This window comes from Phaethon aethereus (genome assembly GCF_964289735.1).
Source record: "Phaethon aethereus genome assembly, chromosome: 17".
Lineage (NCBI taxonomy): Eukaryota > Metazoa > Chordata > Aves > Phaethontiformes > Phaethontidae > Phaethon > Phaethon aethereus.
In genome coordinates, this window is record NC_138593.1 from 5971237 (window position 1) to 5994778 (window position 23542).

The 23542-nt window shown below is 38.9% G+C and overlaps 1 protein-coding gene across 7 annotated transcripts in view; it reads right to left on the bottom strand.

Annotated features, from left to right (window-relative positions):
- RIMBP2 (RIMS binding protein 2) overlaps nucleotides 1-23542 on the bottom strand; it is a gene marked incomplete at both ends in the record, with an annotated part of 156231 nt that overhangs the window by 22065 nt on the left and 110624 nt on the right. For all 7 annotated transcript variants that reach the window (XM_082007799.1, XM_082007802.1, XM_082007801.1 and 4 more), the window contains 8 exons: nucleotides 798-956; nucleotides 6554-6703; nucleotides 8869-9336; nucleotides 9719-9870; nucleotides 14100-14909; nucleotides 15325-15434; nucleotides 16373-16449; nucleotides 19406-19557. In XM_082007799.1, coding sequence (XP_081863925.1) covers nucleotides 798-956; nucleotides 6554-6703; nucleotides 8869-9336; nucleotides 9719-9870; nucleotides 14100-14909; nucleotides 15325-15434; nucleotides 16373-16449; nucleotides 19406-19557 — 2078 coding nt within the window. The remainder of the gene's footprint in view (nucleotides 1-797; nucleotides 957-6553; nucleotides 6704-8868; nucleotides 9337-9718; nucleotides 9871-14099; nucleotides 14910-15324; nucleotides 15435-16372; nucleotides 16450-19405; nucleotides 19558-23542) is intronic.

Sequence of the window (23542 nt, forward strand, 5' to 3'; positions counted from 1 at the left end):
ATATTGGATGAAAAATCAACCTGTGGGTTTCTTTATTGTTCCAGGTTATTCAGCCTTCTAAGAAAACACAATTTAGTGTAATTGCTAGACACATAAAAAGCAAATACAATTTACATGTACAAATACACTATGGGAAATACATATTCTGTATTGGGTAGGTTCAACATTCTACGTACACTTTGCTTGTTATACTAAAGTTGTCTTTCCTGATGAATATTCCTGTGTAGTGTTAAAGCAATATTTCTGATAGGTATTTCCTACTGCCTCTGGTGGTTCCCTAATAATCAGAGCATGAGGATTTCTGATAATGCATTTATCAAAGCTGACCCAACTCCCTTTCTTACAAGGACACTTTAAAGCCTGTGGAAAAGATGGGACTAGCACTAGAAACAGGGACAAATTACTCAGACATGTAAAGCCTAAGTTGCTTTTTTCTTCCTATACGTATGTTTATATAAATCTCCTTGCTCAGAAATAATTCATTGTCCGGGGAGCACATGTAGTATATTGTCATATAAGCATGGGAAAGATGCCCAGATATAGAGCAGAAATTGCAACTTCAACAATTAGGAAAATAGTCAGTTAGTTAAAAGATTAGCTGTCAAATAAAAAAAAAAAAAGTAGTAAATGTATTAAAGTGGCCTTGAGATCATAAACTACGTTCACCCCAGCTCTAAGTCTATACAACAGTGTAAGTTTTAATGGTCTACAAAATCCATAATTGACTAAAATAAATTCTTTGAGGGAAGAATCACAATATGGAGGTACTCCTAAATTTTCTCTGCAGTCACACTTACCTTAAGTGCATTGTGTGAAGTCACACTGACTCGTCGCCTTCCTCCATCCTCCAGCTGCATTTCGGAGTACAGCTCTTCTTCATCTTCTTCCATAATATCAGACAAGTCAGAACCTCTGCTGCTCTCTGTATGGTACTCTTCACCATGGCAATAGTGAGGCTAATTGACAGGGTGAGAGAGAAAAGTCTTTACTGACTGAAAAGCTGAAAATCCTTGTATAACACCAATGAGAACTAGAGCATTTCCTAGATTTGAATATCATGCTAATAACCACATATAAATTCCATCATGCAGCTTGCTGCTCTGTTCTAGTGGAAACATCATGTATAAATTTTTTTTGCCCATTCATGCTCCCAATTCAAGAAATCCAATCTTAATCCCATAGGTGATAGAAAAAGGGATGTCTGCATTCACAGCACTAAATCTAGTTTTAGTCTTGATTAAATTCCCTTGATTTAAAGATGTCTTTCATGCATCAATGGACTTGCTGACCAAATTGTAAAAGCCCTAGGATAATTCACGTATCATCTGTTCTTCACAGCTGTTTGTTACATCACTTTATAATTTAAAAGTGATCATCATGTAATTCTTGCAGGGTGTTACCATCATTGTTATGATATAGCTAGCTGACGGAATTTGAAGCTTTCATTCCCTTAAACATTGTAGGAATAGAGAGGTTGAAATGTTAATTGTCTTTTAAAATTAGTCCAAATATTTCAAGTTCCTATAAGATCCCAATTAGTTGGAAGATAAGGAGGAAAAAGTATGTCCTACTGAATTGCTAATGTTAAACAGGAGTGGTCTCTATTCAACATTACATCTAGCAAATCAGATCATAAACCAAACTCATTGTACTTCCCAGGACAAATTTTCAAATGCAGTCACCTGACTGTCAGATTGCAGTAGAATATATGACGAATCAAATATTTTAGAAGTACTAGAATGCTAGAAATTACTGCATTCCTTCCCCCAGCAATACTAATGAAGAAATAATTTCTGTGGTACCAGATCAATTCCCATACCTATGTAGCACCCTGATGTCAATTAATTCCAGCAACGAGAAGAAAATATCTACAATAACCAATTTCTCCAAAGTGAAGATGACTTTGCCCTCCCAATAAAACAGACAACTTGGCCTTTTTTAATTCTTTGTTCTGGGCCTAAAAAGATTGTAGGATGAAGCCTTTAGTAGTAATTCTCTGCTGAGCCCATAAATGTTTTCAGATACTTCAGATGCATTGTATTAGGATCATCTTAGAAAAAAAGCCACAGCAGCTGCACAATGTTTTTAGTTTCTTTTTGAAGTTAAAAGATCGGACAATATTCTAATGCTTCATTTTTCACATCTAAACTTTGTGGGTCTCATACTAAATTTCATTATTTCATCAGTTCCAGCAGAATCGTGGTCCAGTTTTTTATAGAAAGTCACTCCTGTACTCCTGTTCTCTGCTGTATTTAAATAACTTGGGGGTTGCACTGGCACAGTACTACAAAAGTTGCCCAACTGAGTGCAGAATGCCTTGTAGATTATCAAAGGCCAATACAGCTGGAATAAAGCCCTGATTGCTTGGGCAATCAGACTACAGAGACCTAGCAAACTGTCTCCAAGGCTTATCCATTGTGGTTCTAATAATGGGGATGCCCTGCTAAATAGCCACTCAAGTATTTAAATAAATCTTTTAATTCAAGCACTATATTAACTGAGGTATAAAATGTAACTAGGAGATTTTATATAAGGAATAATTATGCAATTCTACTCGCAATCAATTAACTCTGTATGTAATAGGGCATATATACTCTATGTTCAGTAACTGTGTGCATGTAACACATGCAGATTTCCAGTGAAAAGTCTATGGCCACACATTCCATGCACTTGTGGTTATTATTTCACATGTTTTCTGGCACTGCCTTTCCTGCAAATGTTGTCTCTGAATTTCAGGTCTATCTCCGATACTTACTTCCCTTGTCCTTATTATCTATTTACAGAGCAAATCAACAGCTTGCAGAAAACAATATATTCATATATTTTTGTGACAAAAGAAAGAATTATTATTCCCATTCTAGTCTTGGTTGACAAGCCCACTGACCCAGATCCTCAGAGGTATTGAGATACCTAGATGTATATGTGCAGGACAACCAAGGGATCAGGCCCAGCCATCATGAGTTCATGAAAGGCAGGTCCTGCTTGACCAACCTGATCTCCTTCTATGACCAGGTGACCCGCCTAGTGGATGAGGGAAAGGCTGTTGGGATCACCCTGCATGGCTCGACCTTAAGGAGAAGGAGCTGTGGCACTGAGAAGCTGGTAAACAGCTGGATATCTGCACGGCTCGGCCTTGAGGAGAAGGAGCTGTGATAAACAACTAAGAAGCAGCGAGGAAAACAGGAACACCTGCAAGCAACAATCCTGACTGTGTGAGGGGCGCGTGGACAGCGCGTGATATTTTGTATATAGCCAATTGCAATAGTGTGTGTAACAAGTTGTAACCAATCATGAGTGTGTGCGCAGTGACTAAGCGAAAATTATGATATATATTGGAGTCAGACAAGACAATAAAGGGCTTCGGAATATAACTCTCAGAGTTGTGAAGTCCATCCTTCTCCCGCAAAAGGCTGTGGATGTTGTCTACCTGGACTTTAGCAAAGCCTTTGACAGCATCTCCCACAGCATTCTCCTGGAGAAACTGGCTGCTCATGGCTTAGACATGTTTACTCTTTGCTGGGTAAAGAACTGGCTGGATGGCCGAGCCCAGAGAGTTGTGGTAAATGACGTTAAATCGATGCGGGGATCGAGTGCTCGCTCAGTAAGTTTGCAGATGACACCAAGCTGGGTGGGAATGTTGATCTGCTGGAGGGTAGGAGGGCTCTGCAGAGGGATCTGGACAGGCTGGATCGATGGGCGGAGGTCAATCGTATGAGGTTTAATAAGGCCAAGTGCCAGGTCCTGCACTTCGGTCACAACAACCCCATGCAATGCTACAGGCTTGGGGAGGAGTGGCTGGAGAGCTGCCCAGCGGAAAAGGACCTGGGGGTGCTGGTTGACAGCCAGCTGAATATGAGCCGGCAGTATGCCCAGGTGGCCAAGAAGGCCAACAGTGTCCTGGCCTGTATCAGGAATAGTGTGGCCAGCAGGAGTAGGGAAGTGATTGTGCCCCTGTACTCGGCACTGGTGAGGCCGCACCTTGAATACTGTGTTCACTTTTGGGCCCCTCACTACAAGAAGGACGTTGAGGTGCTGGAGCATGTCCAGAGAAGGGCAACAAAGCTGGTGAGGGGGCTGGAGAACAAGTCTTATGAGGAGCGGCTGAGGGAACTGGGCTTGTCCAGTCTGGAGAAGAGGAGGCTGAGGGGAGACCTTATTGCTCTCTACAACTACCTGAAAGGGGGTTGTGGTGAGGTGGGTGTTGGTCTCTTCTCCCAAGTAACGAGTGATAGGACGAGAGGAAATGGCCTCAAGTTGCGCCAGGGGAGGTTTAGACTAGATATTAGGAAAAATTTCTTTACAGAGGGAGTGGTCAAGCATTGGAACAGGCTGCCCAGGGAGGTGGTAGAGTCGCCATCACTGGAAGTATTCAAAAAATGTGTAGATGTGGCACTTCAGGACATGGTTTAATGGACATGGTGGTGTTGAGTTGATGGTTGGACTTGATCCTACAGGTCTTTTCCAACCTTAATGATTCTCTGATTCTGTGATAAATACTTTTGAGGATCTTGGCAAGAAAGTCTAACTTTCTAAGTCTAAGTTCACAAAGAAAGTCTGATACTGCACCATTGTTTCAGAATTGTGACCCATGCCACCCTTCTCTTGTGGGGCATTTTAAACTGGGGAGTTTAAAATCAGTGTATCTTCCTACAAAATACAATGCGACAGACACAAAGGATTTCCATTAGTAGCCATATCTAATGCTAATAAAAATCTTGATAAAAAAACATTAATGTTACTTGCATTTGCTTGCAGTTTTTTACTCTTATCTATGGAGTAAGGCAAGTCAACTGACAGAAAGCCAAAGACCTTTGATAGGGAATCGCCATACAGAATAGCACTTGCTTCTGGAAGATACCAGCAGCACATGAGCATTATAATGAAATTAGAAAACTAATAATTTCTTATGGAGAAAACCACCACAGATTAGGTTTCTCCAATTTTCTTCAATTATTTCTTCACTAACAAACCAAGCAGTAGAAATTATCATCTTTAATAAACAATGAGCAGTTAAATACTAATACTAAATTAAATAATAAATGAACAATTAAACTACAAACAGGTATATCTCTGAAGCTATAAAATAAAAATTTAATAATTAATTTACACTTAACACACTGCAGCTGTTTTCCCAGGCATAATTTAACTGCTATTTCTCAAAGTGCATTTTTTGACATAGTGTTTTAAACCAGCGAAGAATTCTTTCGGCCTTACGTGAAAACCAAATCTGAAACCTAATTAGATCTGGAAATACTTGTAGCCAGAGAGATTTCAAATCTAGCTTTGAGGACATTCCTAGTACATAACAGAGCTTAATCTTTTTAGGCTTCAAGGGATATAACTTTAAGGGTTCCCAGCCTTCCAATGTTCATATCCAAACCTTCTATTTTGTAGAGCTTGGTAAAGCAGACACACTCCAAACCACCCTTTAATGATCGGAGGTAGTAAGTCCACATGAAGCAGCAAGTATTCACGTGGTAGATAGCCCCAAGTTCATTTGCCAAGGTTAAATATGAAGAAGAAGAAAGAAATTGATCTTCGTCCCTTACAAACACTCTAAACTTTTTACACTGGGCCTTCTTAATAAGGTCACTGGTCCTGCTAGAAAATCTTGGCCTCTTTGTGTCCAGATTATAGAGGTATTCAAAGGTACAGATGCATCTCACCCAGAAGCACATTTTGTAAGCATAGTATAATTGCATGTATTCTAAAAATGGGAACCACTGTATGTGAAGATGGAACCAAATAAAATCTTGAAGTCATGTATTTAGAACACTGGAAATTTGGAGCAATGTTTATACATTTATAAAATGCTTGAACTTCTATAAAAATCAGAACCAAGATTCCAGAAAGTCTCAGAACCGGTAATAGAAGGAATGCCATTGCTTGGACCCTTCAACATGGGAGGTCAGATGTTTGGCTAATAGGATTATTTGACCATGCTAAGACATAAGAAAATATCTCTTTGCTAGAATTTACATCTCTCTTAAAAGTAATGTAATAGATTATGTTACATTTGTTTTCAGTGGGAGAAGACTAAAAGCTGTGCAGATGTGCAAAATTCTTCTGGCAACATCCTTCTATTCATTACAGCATGCCAAGTATATACGGTGTTGGTTTTCTGCTAATTAGGATTACAGGTTATGGCTTTTATGGAACACAAAATCCTTCCCCCTTTCCCTTTTTTCACAGCATGTTTTCATATGCGGTAGTTACACATCATAGAGAAAAAAGCCCAGAGCTCAAACATGACATTCCAGTTACATTTTCTATTTCAGTTTTTTCCAACTTCAATTTTTTTCAGTTTCCAGTGCTTAACACTGTTGCTTGGGATAACAATCTACAGATGCATGGTGCCAAGCACTCGGGTGCCATTAGACAGTGTTATGCTCCACTAACAGGACATTCACCTACTCTGCCACAATTTAGCTGCTTGTCCGTATAGTTTACCAATATGGCTACAAAAATCAGGTGGTGACCTGGATAGCCTGCTGAGCTTCATAAAATACTTGTTTATGTCAGACACCTGACACAACAAGACCAGACTACTTACTTGCTTTCCAAGTTCTGACCCTTTCAGGAAATCATCAACTGAAGCCCCCCTTCTTTTGACATTAGGAGAGTCATAACCATCTTCTTCATCATCTGAGTTAGTGTACTGGGCTGCATTACTCCTTTCGCTAAAAACACTCCTCCTCTCCATCTAACAAAGCAACAAAAAATGGAAAATTGTAAAGCATATTTGTTCCTGAAACCAATGGAAGAAATGGTAACTATAAGGACTCAAGAATACAACATTTAAATACATTCATGGTTTAAAACAATGTTAGTTTCCCCTGACTGTAACCTTTCAGAAGTTTTCAAGAATTTTTTGCTTGTCACATTACTCTTGCTGATAAACAGTTATATGCTTTTATGTGACCATCAATTCATCTGCTGCCTTTCTTCCTGGTACCACTTATGTCAAAATTCTCATTATTCTACAGTCAAAGGCTGCTATAACAAAGACACTAACTTCTCCTTGGCAGAGGGTTAGCAGAAGACCTAGCCGCTAACAGCATTTTTGACCTCAGTACAAAAAAAAGCTATAGAATTAGACTTCATGCCCTTCCTCTGCTCTGAAGTGACTCTTACCCTCAGCTACTGAATTCTGCTGCTTACTCTTACAATAACTATCAGTCATCTAACAGGCTGGATGAAGGGCAGGGAGAAGACACAGCTGCTTCTGCAGCAGCCTACCACAAGGCAAGAATTTCTATTACTGAGGACTAAACATGACAAATATCATTGGCAGAATTTGATTTAATTTAGAGTGAATCCATCTGCAAATTCCTGTCCAGATCCCCGAATTAAACATTTCAAGCACTACTAGAATTAATGTAATTAAACATGGTTCACAGCATATGCTATGTCAGCAATTTTCAAAACTAGAAAAAGTATTTCGTGTCCTTTTCCCTATATTGTTGTTAAATCAGCTTTCACATCAGAGTGCCAAAGAAACTAATTGCCTTTTCTCCCTCTATTACATTTATTCCAGTTTGCTTTATTTATAAAGAAAAGTGAGAAATATACACATGCATATATATGCATTTAACCAGACCTTCTCAATCCAGAATTATTCAGCTTCCCAAAAGTTGTATCATCACCCACTGGCTCAATTCTGTCCCAAAACAGGGACAGTCAATAAATTTGGGCTGTTAAAACATGTGTGAACTGTCAAAATTAATGGAGTTATTCTGGTGATACAATAGGAGACGAAAGACTGGACATAACTGACGACTACCAGATGAAGGACCAAGAGAATATAAGAAAAAATGACTGACACTGGAGCTTGAAACAAGTAACAGACAGTTGTGAGCAGCTTGTGATGAGAATGTCATGGCGCATGGCACTGGGAGTATTTAAATATTGTATACTTGGGTAGGAAAACCAGAGCATGTTGTCAGGATATATCCGCATCAGCTATGCTGACCCAAGAGTCTCAAATATGGGATTTGAATTAAGTAGCAAACATCTGAGTCGCTACAGCAGCCATGGGTCATAATGGTTTCAAAACCAGGAGTCTCCTTTGCACAGTGATGCTTCTAGCAGCTACAAAAGGAGCTGTAATGAAAAGCTTTCACATGGCAGCTATGTTGAAGCATTTGTAAACATCTCTGAAGGTATGGTACTGAGAAAGGGGCACTCTTGAGGGGCAAATATGTAAAATTGCCTGTGGATCCATGACAGCATAAAAAATAGTGCTTTACTTGCATCTACACTGCTATTTGCTATTTTGAAAAAGCAGAGGGTTTTAGAATACAAACATGCCTCTTATCTGACTGCTAGTTAAGATTCCCTTGTAGAAATGAGACTGTCCTCATTTTGTAAACTGTCAAAAAGATTAGCTCTCACAGTAAGTCTGCTTAGGACTTTCGTCTATCTCCTTATTTCCAGACCCATTTTTAAACTGCCCTTTATTGTTTTGGTCTCTTTCAAAGTACTTCAGTAGTAGGTTGACTTTCCTCACATAGGCACAAGCCTCCCTTTTTTGACTTCTGCAGGATCCAAGCACAAACTTTGATGATTACTTCCACACCCCACCCCACCCCGCAAGTAAGGCTCTGCATTTTTGGAGACAACATTTCTAGTGTTATGTTATGGGGTTTCTGTGCTGATCAAAGGCTGATTAATACTCTTTATGGTTACAAGCATATTTGTGGAAGATGGCACAGAATTTTAGCACACTGCTTTTTCTCAAACTACATCATCAGGGTTTAGGAATTATTAGCTGCTCCTTAAAGCACACAATGAAAAAATTCTTTGATGGAAAGTGCGACAATGAATAAAGCCAGCCCAAAAAAGCCTTAAGAAAAAGTTTGCTTTTACCCTATTGCTCTCTGCAACTCGTTGTGCAGCTTCTCTTGCCATGGCTTTTGCGACAGTATTTGGGACAGGTGTGCCTTGAGGTTGAGGGAGTATTCGGTTAGGCGATGGAGACCTCCTCCCCTGAAGCGGGCTGTGAAAATTAGGGGAAGGTGGCTCAAGCATGTGTCCATGAACAGGGGATGCCGAACGAGTCTGCTCCCAGGACTCATCCATTTTTAAATGTGGACCTAAATGTTCGTCTTTGGTTTCTGGGGCTCCGGCACTTGCTAATGGCTTAGATTTGAGAGCAGTTCTGGGGTGAGGGGTTGGAGGCACCAGTAGGTCAGATGGTATGGCAGCAACAGAAGAGTCCACTGATTCCCCTTGTGCAGAGAGTGTTCGAACTGTAACTTCCTTTGCTTCCAAGCTCCTTAGGCTCATTAGCTCCACCAATGTGTTCTCTGCTGTTGGAAAGATCACCTCCGCCACCTGAGTACACAAAAAAGCAACTTACTAGCATGAAGACATCTGTTTTCCTCCCCTCAACCCCACTAGAGTACAACCTTCAAAGTCTTAAGACGGAGTGAATTATTTCCAACACAGAATGGGCTGCAAGAGCACACATTAGGGCTCCACACCAACTGGCACCAGTTATCTTTAATCCTTTCAACACATTTGTCCAAAAGCTTAAGTGCTTAAAGAAAGGAAGCTAACGAGCAAGTTATACAGAAACGAAAGAATAGGTTTTACTGAAAACTGAGAAAACCCTGCACGCATTCAAAGTGCTGTCACATGTTTATCATTGCCTTTACCTGTTAGGTGAAATTCAGCTAATGTAGATGGTCACTATAATGCTAGAAGGGGAACTCACCCGTTGACCTTTCACGTAAACACCATAGCCTGTGACACTGGCGCCGTGGGAGGTCCCTGTTGCTGTCAGAGTTGGTGGTTTCCAGGACACCTGTATGGTTGCTGGGCTGGATCCAGCCCGTACAGTAACATCTTGAGGTGGAGCTGGAGGACCTAAGACAGACAACACTACTCACCCTTGAGCCTTAGATCAGAATTATGTACATCAACTGATATACTTGCAGGCTGGAAACTACAGATCTCAAAGCATGTTGGGTTTTTTTTCAAGAAAACAAAATGTGTTGCAGTTGTTATGTAAAAACAGAAGCATATACTCAGCAGGTCATGGAACCAGGAACTAACCCTCAGTTTACAGCCAGTAACTAAGTTGCATTTCTTTGCTAGATGGTCTGTACTTGCAACTTGCTCTGGACCTATTTTTATCCTTCCAGGCTGCATAACTGATATTCACCCTGAATGCAGATGATGTTAACAGAAAAATGCAGGGAGAAAAAGGCCCAGGAGGGCACTTAGTGGAAAACTCCTGCAAGTGACAGCAAATTACTTTTTGGTATATATCTCTGCACTGAATGCACACCACATACTCTGAAATCACTTTCTGCCTCTCTGGACTATCAGTGGCTCCAGGTTACAATTTATGGGCCAGAAGCACATTGACAATAATGTGCAATGTGGACTGCAAGCCAAAACTTTAACCTTTTCAACCAGCAGCACACTGGTTTAAAGGACTCGAAGTCTTTTCTCTGCACTGAAGAAAAAACTATGCCTACTAACCTTTTAAGGCATTTACAGTATGTTAGTGTAATAGCACATCAAGTACATCCTTAATTAAAAGACGTTATTAACGTACTATAAATAGCTCTACTTTGGACAGAAAGCCAAAGTAAAAATATCATAGAGATGATTAGTTCATGAATATTTCAGACATCCTGTTGTGCTAATTTAACAGTCAAACCCTGAGAAGTGTTTCATGCTAAAACATTTCAGAAGCAGGGTTCAGCTGCAGCCATCTCTGGGTAACAACTGGGAGAATACAAACCTTGGTTGCTGTGAGTTTGCTTTTGCCAGTGAACTAAGCACAACCAATTTCTGTTCGTCTAACAAAAAAGCTACAAATATTTTAACTGTGTGCATTTGTTGCTACCAAACAGATCATGATACAAGTGTATGTATCACACAAGCCTCAGCCTCCAGATATGCTGGCAAACTGTCAATGCATTTCAGTAGTTTTGCTGTCACTGAATTTCTTCCTCTAGTGCACGTGGAAATGAAATTATGGTCATGTTGAGGACACTACAGGCACAACATGAATTTTTCACCTATACCATCCCTTGCACCTCTAATGTACTTTTAACTTGCAAGGCCAAAGTATGCAAGCTGACCTAATACTATTCCTGGCCAAGATGTAGATTTTTATTTAGGATTGAATTTAAGCTTCCCTGACCAACCTATTTTATTGACAGCCAGCACTCCCAATCCAGCAAAGCTCCTCAGTTAACAAGAAAGAATGTATCTTCTCTAGTCCAGTACCTTGTCTACAACAATGACATTTACCTTCTCCTGCAGGAGAAATCCCCTTTCCTCCATTCTCCTAAAACCAAACAAACCCCAGAGTCTTATCTTGACCTTCATAGGGTGTAACAGAGAGAGCTCTAATAAACTGTAATGCCCAAGGCTTAGTATGGTTTCTATTTTCCCCCATCATTAAATGAGATATTACTCTTGATGACTCTTGGTGGTCTTGGTCATCAACATAAATGTTTGTTTCAGAATTCTGCTAAAGTTTGGTCTTCATGAATTTATTACCTAAATTAGCTCAAAACCCGTAACAGTCCCATTGGTCCTGATCCTGTGCGTACTTATGTCTATTTTAGATTTGAGCACCCAAAAGAGAACTACTTCAGTTTTAACTTAAGCAATTCTAATGCTTTGATGAATCAAGAAGAAGAGTTCAATTGCTCAGCTACTAGAGAGCTATCATGCAACTTTTGTCCAACAGGAAGCAATGTGTTTTCAAGTATAAATCATGCAAAACATGATATATCTATGCAAAGAGAAAAATTAAAAGGTGACCTCTAATTGTCTTGTACTTGTCATGCATCTGCTCTCTCTAGTTTTGAAATGTAAGCAGTTATCTCATTTTTGCTTAACAGATTCCTAAAAAAACCCTGAGATTCATACAGTGTGAAAATTTTAAAATATTCACTGATCCATACTCTCTTTTTGGTATAAGTGGCTGACGTTGTCCTTTTCTATACGGGTATCACTGACCCAACTAGTAAAGAGCAGAGCTTCTCACCTTCAAATAAAGCAAGCACATATATTCGATTGTAAACATTACTGAAGCCCTTAGAAAAATGTCAGTACAAATGTTAGCAGCTGCCTGTGGCCAGTTATGTTGCAGTTCGTGCTGCACTGTCTGCTAAACCGGACATTCACCACAATTAAAGGTTTATGTGACATCACTCACCCCATGCATCTTCTAAAGAAGCCCAGTAACAAAAAGATGCCCTTCACACAGAGTACCTGTATTACTCTCTCAGCACAGTTTACACTCATCTTTGAAACATGTCCCTTACAATGTAGATCAATTGAAGGTATCTGAGTTGGAAAAATAATCCAGACTCTGAGAGAAAAAAACGTCATATTACAGACGCTTTCTCTATTTTTCTTCTTTTAACTGTAGTTTGGAAGAAGAGAGATGTGATTACTTGAAGCCAATAATATTTGCAAGAGAAAAACATGACACACTATGATATTAACTCCCATTACTGACTGATTTCATGGGCATCATTATCTTTTTGTTTCAATTACTTTTGAAATACAAGCATCAGCTTCTAATCACTTCAACAGCTGCTATTTTATTTTGCTATACAATAGTGAAAAGTTGACGTGTTTTTGTAAAAACGCTCTCTGAAATGAAGTGGTGGGAAAGATTCTGGGATCTCTGGATTTAAAAGCAGCGGCTTTGCTGCATTTTAGCTCCTCAACAGAGCGCCGCTCATTTTATAGCTTTAGCATACTTCAGCAACTAGAGGGAGATAGAGCATGTTAAGTGTTTGGCCTGAAAAAACCTCACTCTAAAGGCTTTTCCCAAATAACAAGTCAACAGATCTAATAATTTCAAGCCATCGTCTATGCAGTATCTGCCAACTCCCACAGAACATACACAAAGATTAAAATGCCCTCCCCTCTTAGCAGATTTTATAATAGCACTACCACTTATCTCACTGAAATAATTTAAGACAAAAGAGTAAATGCCTGGGCTGAGGACATTTTTACTGAAACTATAAATCAACAGCATCAAAAGCAGTAGACATATAAGCTCAAATCCCTCTCTGCTTAACCAGCATTACTATCCTGCATGTCTCCTTACATACAAGTCATGCAAGCCAAGGAACAGACCAGAACTAATTCCTGCCCCTTTGCTAGAATCAAATCCCAGCAGGGAGTTGATTAAGCCATAGCACAGCACATGCCATTGAAATTTCACTCGCCAGGAGTCACTTGTACTTGACTGTCCCTGCTTCAGAGGCATTCAGTGCTCTGCAAGTCTGAATATATAAGAAGTCTTCTAACTGTCCCTGATTAGATGACCTTGGTTACATGGATCTATAAGGAAAGATGTTAAAACTTTCCAGGTACTGCCATACATGCCGAAAATTATGAGATTATAACTTAAATGCACTACATTATTTCAGCTCTAGTTTTCAACATTACTTCACTGTTTTAAATACTGGGAAATTACTGGTAACACTTATCATCATTCCTAATGTAAAAGCAAGGTGGGGAAAAAACCTCAGGCTTGCCAAAACATGACCAATTTGTTATCTTTACAAATTCAAATTGTACAATGTGATTGCAACTTCACAACCAAAATGCATTCACATCCCCTAAGTGACTGTGTGGTCCTCTAAGATGTCTGTGCTGTTTTTCATTACAGAAAAGGGCTGGATCATCCCTGCAAAAACTGCTTTAAGACACACAACTAACATACAAATAAAATGTCAGAAGTAATAACTGTTTTTTAACCAGTGTTGTTCGCACCGATGAAAATAGATTACTACCAGAAATATTATAACTGGACAATTTAAATACAAATGGAGATTAATCTGATGAAACACTTAGCATGGGATCTATGATGATGATAAGCATGGCTTCCCCTTGTTTATCTCCCAGAAATGCTTCAGTCCTTACCCAGGAACAAAGAAGAGAATAAGGCAGGACAGGAATTAGTTTTAGATACCATAAAGCAATCTAATAATCCTCAGTCTGCTCATGAATGTGACAGGGATTACAGCATAAAGATGAAGGTTAGATTAATTTATCTAGAATTTTCAGAGAAACTGGAGAGTTTTGGGGTAGGGAGAAAACTATCAAACCTGCTGGCAATGTAGAAAATTCCACAAAGGCTTCCTTTTTTTCTCGTTGTTCCAGGGGAAGCTGCCAGGGCATCTGATGGGGCTTTGCCATGACCTTCACCTTGTAGGCCATGTTGGGCTTCAAATTAAAAAAATGGTACTTGTAGCTAGCAGCCTTGACAATGTCAAATTCTTCTTCATTAAGAAAGATCACGTGGCTGTAATTACTATTTGTAGGGAGCCAGGACAGCTCAGCAGAAATCTGGGTGATATTATCCACTTTAAGATTAGAGGGGGCTACTATGACATCCTTCCCAACTAACAAAGTGCACTGCAGTTCATCTGAGTTACCCTTGTTTGTAATGCTCTGAATTGATATTCGGTATGTACAAGTAGAAATGTTAAGCTTTTCTATAAGAGCTTTCGTTCTGCTTCCCAAGGCTATGTTCATCCGTACTTCTTTGTCAACCAGAACATTGTAGCTGCTAATGGTTCCCCATCCAGGTGGCACTACTGGTGGGTCCCAGCCCACAATGACACTTTTGGCTAGTTGTTTAATAAGGGTGATTTTTCTAGGATAAGGCACAATGTCTTCTCCAATTTCATCAATGTTCACATCCAGAGTCCCTGCGCCATTGCTGATTACACTAGAGTCTATGTGAGTTGGTGGACTTATCTCCAAGAGATCTCCTTCCAAAGTAGGACCTGAATGGTTGATAAAATTCTGATCTTTTTCACTGCTTAACGTGCTTGATAACCGTGTCTCATTGTCTTGAACAAAATCCACAAAATTTGAAGGAACCAGTCCTCTTTGTCCATCTAGAAGTTCCCCTAGTGAGAAAGAACAATGCCATTAAAATCCTGGAAGGAGCATACCTCTTGCATGCCTTGCAAGTGGACAAGGTAAGGAAGAAGATAAAAGTGAAAACTGTATATAAACAACATCCACAGTTTTGAGAATGTAAATGTTCAGTGAGGCCAAAACCAGAACTGCCAATAAGCTTTCTTGTCAACTTAAATCTTGCCAATAGGAAAAGCTGACAATATAAAATATCTTATAATTAGCTATGCCTGCAAGGAGCGCCTTTGCTGGTGCAGAAACTCTGTTAATTAACACAATGATGATAGGGGTAAATTTAGCAACTGATTTGGTAGTAGATGAAGGAAAGAATTAGGAGCATGTCTGGCAGATGAACTGATTTGAATCTGCATGAATTAGCATGAATTCAGAGATTAAAAAAAATACCTTCATAAAAGCCATCTTCATCCATATCTCCATACACATAAAGGTACTTTCCTGCCGTAAGGGGGAGCTCTGCTTCTGGATTTTCATTTGGTCCATCAAAAGGGTTGTAACTGCAGTGGAGTACAGATGGAAAACGTGTGTTCACTTACAACCCCCACACGTCTGAACACTAATCAGAAAAAGGTGCACAGCTCTACGGCTGCACAGGAAGGTAATTCCTCAGTTAAGTCTTTTCACTTACCTTCTGAAACATACATTTTGAGTGAAATCTAGGTGAATTTTTTGTTGTGAACTGTATCACAACAGGCTGCCATGAAACCTAACCTGTTTGCTTAAGCGCTATACACTTAAACCCACATCCTTTTCTGTGGAATTTATTTACACATGTCTCACATAGGTCACTCTGAATATCCTGGACAAAATAATCTTAATTTTTTTAGGTCAATTAAAAAGAACTCACTTGTAGGGGTCTTTTCCTGTCCCCATATTCCATTTATTTTGTATGGCAGTCTTTTACACAAGTTTACTAACTTCAACAGAGACAAGTTAAATAAAAACAAAACCAGGAAGTTACAGCTAAAACAAGCTACTCATAAGTAAAAATTTCTTATAAAGTATTTAAACCCATACCCATCCTGAAAGAAATTTTCATCCATAGAAATTTTTATCATGATAGTACTTTATATCTGAAATTTTCATGTGCAAAGTAAAGTTGCAAGGAACTTTTAAATCTTTCTTGCATTGATGAAAAAGCAATTTATAAGAACACATTGAGACATCCTCTATAAAGTAGGAGGTACACATTCTCATCTTATTTAGACATTGAAGGCTAGAAATACAATGGTGGGTAAAAGAAACATGCCATGTTAAACGTTATCTGACAATTAAAGCACATGGAAATGGCACCATTTTGCAGCCAGTGCAAACAGAAAAGGGGTCCGATATCCCTAACATTGGTTCTGGGTAATAATTGAGTGCATGAATAAAAGTGAAGCAAAACCAAATGTTGAATATAGCAAACATACATAGAATGAGCTAGTTTTGTTACCTATAACGGGCGATGCAAAGATGGACTTTCCCAGAATATCTCTGCTTTGAGGTATTGGAATTATGATCATTATCCATCTGTAGAGGAGGGGAAAAAAAAAAAAGACCATGTGATTTCAAAAAGATGTATGCAGTGTTTTCCTGACAGGTGATATAAATCAAGAGCAAACATGCAACATTTAAAAAAACCCATATTAAATTCTAACATGGAATAGAACTGGTTAATTCTACTTAGAACAGCTTAGGCTAAAAAAGAATTGCAATTCAGATTCTAACAGGGCAAAGAAATTAAGCTAATTCCTTGACATCTTGCTAGAGAGTCAGATCACCTGTCTGAGACTGAATGTTGGTTTTCCTCAAAAGCTTGCAAAATTGACAAAGCACCACTAGATTGGTGCTTTGTCATTTGTTCAGTGGAGATGGCTGAAAGAGAGGTAGTATTGACCACACACCATTTCCTTTCATGCTGCTGACTAAAGAAACAGGCACCACTTAACCACACCAGGCTTGCTGACCACCTCACCCACCTGACTAACCTTTTACAAAAGTCTTTGTTAAAGTACAATAAAGTCAGTTACTCCAAGATGACCTGTTGTAAGTGATATGCCCAGTGTTTCTGGGCATAGTACAGCTATATGATCACACAGACAACCTAGGGTGAAACCCTAATATTTTAATTGGAAAACAATAGTAGAAACCCAATGCCAGTGACTGCATACTTAAGACAAATGCTGAGTTTTAAAGCTGGTGCAAGTGTTGACTTCCAACATTTGGAACAATGAGTATCTTATACCCCCTTGCCAACCCCAATCCACAGCAGCAGCACCTGCTGAATTCCACTAACTGAAAGAAGCAATACATTTCCTCTGAATTTAGCATCATATTCAATTCAATTCTGCAAAGCCACACATTAATTCCATTATAAATCTGGTCTACAAAACCTGGAGATTAAATTGTGGTGCTGAATCAACACAGACTCCACCTACTTTAGCTGCACTAGATATCTCACTGGTAAAATAGTAATTCTTTCTGTTATGCTTTGAGCCTAGTAGAATCTGAAAAGTGAGAGATGCACTTCCTTCCTCCACTTATTTTACAGTTCGCTGTGCACCATTTTAGGAAAAAAAACTCAGCTTGAGAGAACTTTAATTAAGGTAGAAATACTAGTTTTAACAGTGGGATCAAATAAGATAAGTTGTCCTAAAGTTGACCGAAATTTTACAATCTGGGCAGAGTGAATATTGAACTGCAACTTTCAGGCCTAAACTGGTCCCTGGCTTGGTTCCCAGTATGGAACAAAAGTGCACCAGAAAAATATTGAGTCATGTCACTTTTCGTCTGAATTAACTCTTAAGAGGTGGTTTAGCTTGATGAGTTAGCATAACTCTACTCTGCCAACACTCCATTTCCAGTGAGGAGGACAACAGTAGTCAGCTAAAAGGTGTTCTTCCCCTGTGTAGCATTTGGGGATGCAGGCAAATTTTCAAGGGTTATCATGCTGATACCTTTTTATGGGCATGTAACAAAGCTCATAACTAACCAAATAATGCTTATTCTAGAAGACTTTGCTCCTAATAACAATGAGGGAAGTTGCAGATATATTTTTGCAGAGTATCATTTTTTTATTTCAGACTTCACAGCATGATGTTCCATTTTTAGATTGTATTCTTACACTCTTCCCCTGGGTCTGGATACCTCTAAAAAAGAATGAAGCTTCATTTCTGTGAGCTTGCATAATGTAAGCACATATCTCATAATTACATCCTAGAAGGCACACAACGAACAATTCTGCGGAAGAGGGCTTGACATTCTCAGTGAGAGATAACTCAAAAATAATAGAAAAAGGGAATTAAATTTGACATGAACTTCTTCTGCTCCTTGCTGTTAGTTCTGCTTCCCTAAGTCTTGTTGCTAACCTGCTTTTTCTGGTTTGACTACTTCGGGCTGATATTTCTGTGGCCCCTTCAAAAAGCAGTGAATGTTACCACTTCTCAGTAATGCTGCTACGTATAAATATACACATATATTTATTTGTGGATAATCCGTAGATATGTCCATGGAATTCCTACTATACAAGAATCTACTATTTTGTTGAATATCCTACATGATACTCAGGCTTGCGATCCATTTTAAAACATTTTGATTATATAAACTTTTACAGGTTCAGCAGCAATGAATATAAAATAGAGAGAAAATATGCGCACAGTTTCAATTTATTTACTTTTGTAAAGATTAAGAATGGGATTCAGGACTGTAAGGCAAGGGGTAAAATGTAAAGATCCTTTCCTCATGGCTTCCATAAAGTTTTCAAAATGTGTCCTGTACCTACTTATATTTAACATTTGTCCTAAATATCAACAACCAACTTGCTATGGCACCTTTGTAAAGCTCTTCTGAGCTTCCCACTGGCTTTCTACTAGAATTCTACTGAAAACCAGAAAACCTTTCTATGAAAGGAAGAAGAGAACCTTTCAAAAGTACAATTAAATACAAGCTGTAAAGGTGAATGGTGGAAGAGTTTAGTGACAACATCCTGCAACTTTCAATTCCAGGTTACAGGCTCAAAATCAGTTTAGGAGAGTGTGCTGGAAACTGCTATTTAGGGGTTACAATTATCAGCCTAGTTGTAGAGAGAAGATTCATATGTCATGAAAACCAGGCAAAGAACAAGTCCTGCAGAATAGCTACTTCTTTGTCAGAGCATATCTGCCTGGACAGGGCACTGCATGGGATTTCTCTTCTATTTGCCCAAGCTGTATCAAAGTCACACATTTTGGTAGATACAATAAAATAATAATAAACCCGCATAACATAGACATATGCCAAAACAGACATAGACAGAAATTCTGACCGAGGTTTTCACAGAAACTCTCAGTTAAATTCCCACTGGTCATGTTCCCAAGTTGTCTCAAAATGAGAACATTTATCTCTTGGCTTTTTAAAAGCAGGTGGATCAATTTGCATCGGTCCCCTGGAGAAGAGGAGTCTTGGCCCCATAACATACATGTTCAGTAACAAATTTAGAGGGACTCACGTCTGAATCAAATCTGCATCTTGGGGTACCAGATCTTGACTTGGACAGGAAGGTAGGTTTGACAGACAACTGTTCTGGTTTGTCTCCAGATATTTGAAGGGGTCTTATAAACTCTGAAATCACACAACGACTTCCAGAAGGACTTTCATGACCTGTCAGTAAACAAAACACACATGAGACTATGTAATTGTTCTCAAGCAAAAGCATTGCCAACTAATAAGCAGCAGTGAGTTATTTCCTTCTCCTGCTAGAAAACATTCTAGAGAAATATTAAGGTAGGTAGACTCAGAGCATAAAAGTAGCTAAGCCTACTAGTTCCCAGCCTTTCAGTAAATTACATAAGTCAACAATATGTAATGGAACATAATGTAGAAAATGAAGGTATTTTAATAAAAAAAAACCCCACACCAAAGTTAGTGTTTCCCCTAATGAAAAAGAAGTCCACCTTTGTTCTGAGCACCTTGATATCTTTGGAGAAGTTTTCTAACATGCTGTTTAAATACCCAGCACTAAAAAGCTACTGTTGGAACCCTTCTGTCTTTTGGGGACTCTGCCATATATTGGAAAGTAGAATCAAGCTGTGCATTTATATTCTAAGAAAGCAACTGAAATGCTACTAATTTAGTTGCCAGGATATTCACTTTGAAATGAAGGAAGTGGTTTGGCTTTTTGCAGGGCAGCAAGTTCCAAGAGCACCAGTTTCATATTTTTTAAGAGCTCCTTGTTAACACCAGTACTAAAACACATAATTTGATCACAGTGCCATCCCTCCAGTTTCTAAAAATAGAAGACATAGGCTATGGAAAAGGAAAAGTTTCCAGAAATGCTTTTTGAATATTTATATCGTACTTTTTAAAAGCACTTAAAAATAAAAAGGAAATGACAGTTTATACAGCACATTTGAAGGACCTAAGGAGGCAGCCTTACAAGAGGCTGAACACTCTAATCCCCTATTAGAGAATGAAGAAATTCTTCGCTATGAGGGTGGTGAGACAGTGGAACATGTTGCCCAAAGAAGTTGTGGATGCCCCATCCCTGGAAGTGTTCAAGGCCAGGTCGGATGAGGCTTTGAGCAATCTGGTCTAGTGGAAGGTGTCCCTACCCATGGCAGGGGGGTTGGAAAAAGATGATCTTTAAGGTCCCTTCCAACCCAAACCATTCTATGATTCTATTGGCTCAAGTGAAAACCAGGTCTAATGGTGAGGGGAGACAATTAAAAAGAACAACTTCATCAAGGTTGCGAGAGAGACTAATAAAATGTAATATGAAATACTTCTACATTTTTTCTCCTTTTCTGTTAGTTTACACCCCAATCCACATGAAAACAAACAGGAAATTGTAAACTGAGCCTAATTATACTTGCAGCATCAGCAGAAGTTATAGCAAAGCACAGAGTCTAGGGCAGTGCTGACACAATCAGATATCCAGAGTGCCTTCTCCTTTTTCTCTCTCATTAACATAATAAGCCTATGCTCTGATTTTTCAGACCCTGGATATGTGTAGGCTCAGCATTTCCTCTCCAGTTCCGCCAGAAGTCTGAACAGCAGTGTTTTACTACTGAATTGCAAGCTTCCCAGACACACATCACCAGGAATCATCAGTGGAACCTCTTTATTCATATTGCAGACGAGAATAAGCTCCAAAAACATATAATCAGAGAGTTTTTCTGCTGTGCTCCTTAGTCCAATATGATTAATTTTCTCTGCATCACTGTAATTTACAGCAGGACAGCTTAAGCATATTGACAGCAGGGAAATATACAAGTCATCATACAAAAGATTTAATTACAACGAGCCCGCTTACAGCAATCCCCAGGCTGGGAAAGGGCACATTTTTTATTCTTGGAACCTTTCTCACATATATAACAGGAAAGCCATCCCCGTTCAAAAACCTTTAGCCAATTTAGCTCCTTCTGTTACTGTTAATGTGCTTGCCATACCAGCCTGTCAGCACCAAGTGTATAAATAACTGGTCCAACTGTGATTATTCATTCAAAGGAAACTGCTGTTTGGTCTCATACCTCCTGGATTTTTCAGGCTTTGTTTTTAAATTAATTGCACTACATACAAAACGTGGAGAAAGATTCTTGGACAATACAGTCCTTGCTTTGCATACATATAGGATGATATCCAGGATAGGAACACAGATTATCAAGAACTCCAGGAATATCAAGATGCTGGAAGATATTCAACTGTCTTTTTTTTTCCACTTGTAAAACAGGGTACATAAAATTTGTCTTGAGTCCTTAAAACGTAGGAGAGAAAACTGTGTAGTAGTTGCAACTGCATCATGTGACTGGACACATCTATGGCTCCAGGTGGTGCTAATAACTGGGTACAGCCTACTTGGATACCTCACTTCCCATCAGAGTAATTCTATACCCATATCCATCAATGTATGTGGAAATGCAGCTTCTGCCAAAAATCTACCTATGCAAAATGGATCTGTCTTCCTAACTGGACTTATTGCTGCCTTCAGTGTCCTCTGTTTCTCTATTCATTTGGCTGTTTGTGCAATGTAACATCTCCCTGCTCAATAAAATCTGCACTGAGTGCCATCAACTCGTGTCTCTTTATGAAAGTGTGTGGAATAACAGAAGCAGATCCTCTAAGGCTCTTTCCCATGCTGTGGGACTGGTTTTATCTGGGACCACAATGTGATACATTTCTTAAAGCAGCTTAAAAACTACTGCATTTTCAAGGTATTCTAATATCTGCAATAAATTGTGAAGAACAGGATTTTGGGCAACCCGTATCATACAACATTAGCAGTTAGCTCCTGTGTATTCTGTTGCCAAAAAACAAGAGAGTTTTTTAAAAGGTGATCGGATGCTTAAACAATATATGTAAATCCATGCTGATTCTATGTATGCAGAGCCACAGCTGGATTAAAAAAAATAAACACAAGCATCATCAAGCAATGCCTTTGCAAAAAGCAAAACTGAGAATCACTGTGCATGAAGCACATCCTCCTGAAACCTCTGGATCTCTGTAATCTCCTGATAATTTCTGTAAAGGATGTCTGCTTTTGCAGATGGTGAATACATAAGTACAGACAAAAATGGCTGTATTTAAAAGTTGGCCTAACTTTACCTCCAAAATAAGAAACAATTTCAAACTACCTTCTCTTGTTCATCCAAAGCAATTTCACTGATGTCCCTGTGCTTGAACAACAGAATGTGGAGGAATCAGACCTATAAAGACTGTTTTATAACTTGTTACCTCACTGGAAAGTAAGGGGAAAAAATGCACTTTTCCTTTTATATTTGCACTCTGGAAAAAAATAAGAGTTAAAAATGAAAAATACATGAGGTCAGTTCACAAGAACATGCAGCAGCTTCTAAAAACATCTCTTTTTCTCTCTAAATACTAGAGAAGAACCTTATAAAGCCACAGGGTTTTTTCCCCATAAAGTCTCATAAAATCCATATACTCTCAAAATGGCCTTCATTTTCCCACAACTGGCCAATATCTGTTAAGGAATTCTGAAGAATGCCCTTTCAAGGAAAGAGGCCAGGAAGAGCACCCGACTTAATATCTCAGCAGAGTTAAAGCTGGCCATACTTGTAGTACAGTTAAACCCTCCATTTTATTTATTGGAACTGCTGATTCATTATGGACTACCTAAATTATCTATAAAGGCCATTTAAATGAGCCTTTTATCTGATTAATAACAAATCTTAGGGCTTCTGTATCTGATTGTGACATTATTGTATGTTTAGAGTGAACTTTTTATGCTCTAATCTATTCTGGCTAGGTTTATTTCATTTCCTGATACATTCAAACATCACCAATTAAGGCAAAGCAGCTGGTCATGAACTGATCTCATTTCCGTCATTTTCTTTGATTTGAAAGCTGTCCTTGTGTTCCCTCTTGTGCTCTTTCTTCCTCACACATAATAAAAATAATTACACTTGTGGTTTGAAGAACTTGCTGTAGCATTACCATCATTATTGTGAACTGGTTGATTTAAATAATTAGAAATCCTGCCCACTTGTTTAAACATTACTTTATTGTTATCAGTGCATTCATACTGAGAACGACTACTGTCCAAGGATTTCTGATGTTTATACATCAGTGCTGCAGGCCCTGAATTCTAAGTTGCATAAAAATCAAGAAGTTATGAGAAAAGGTTTAC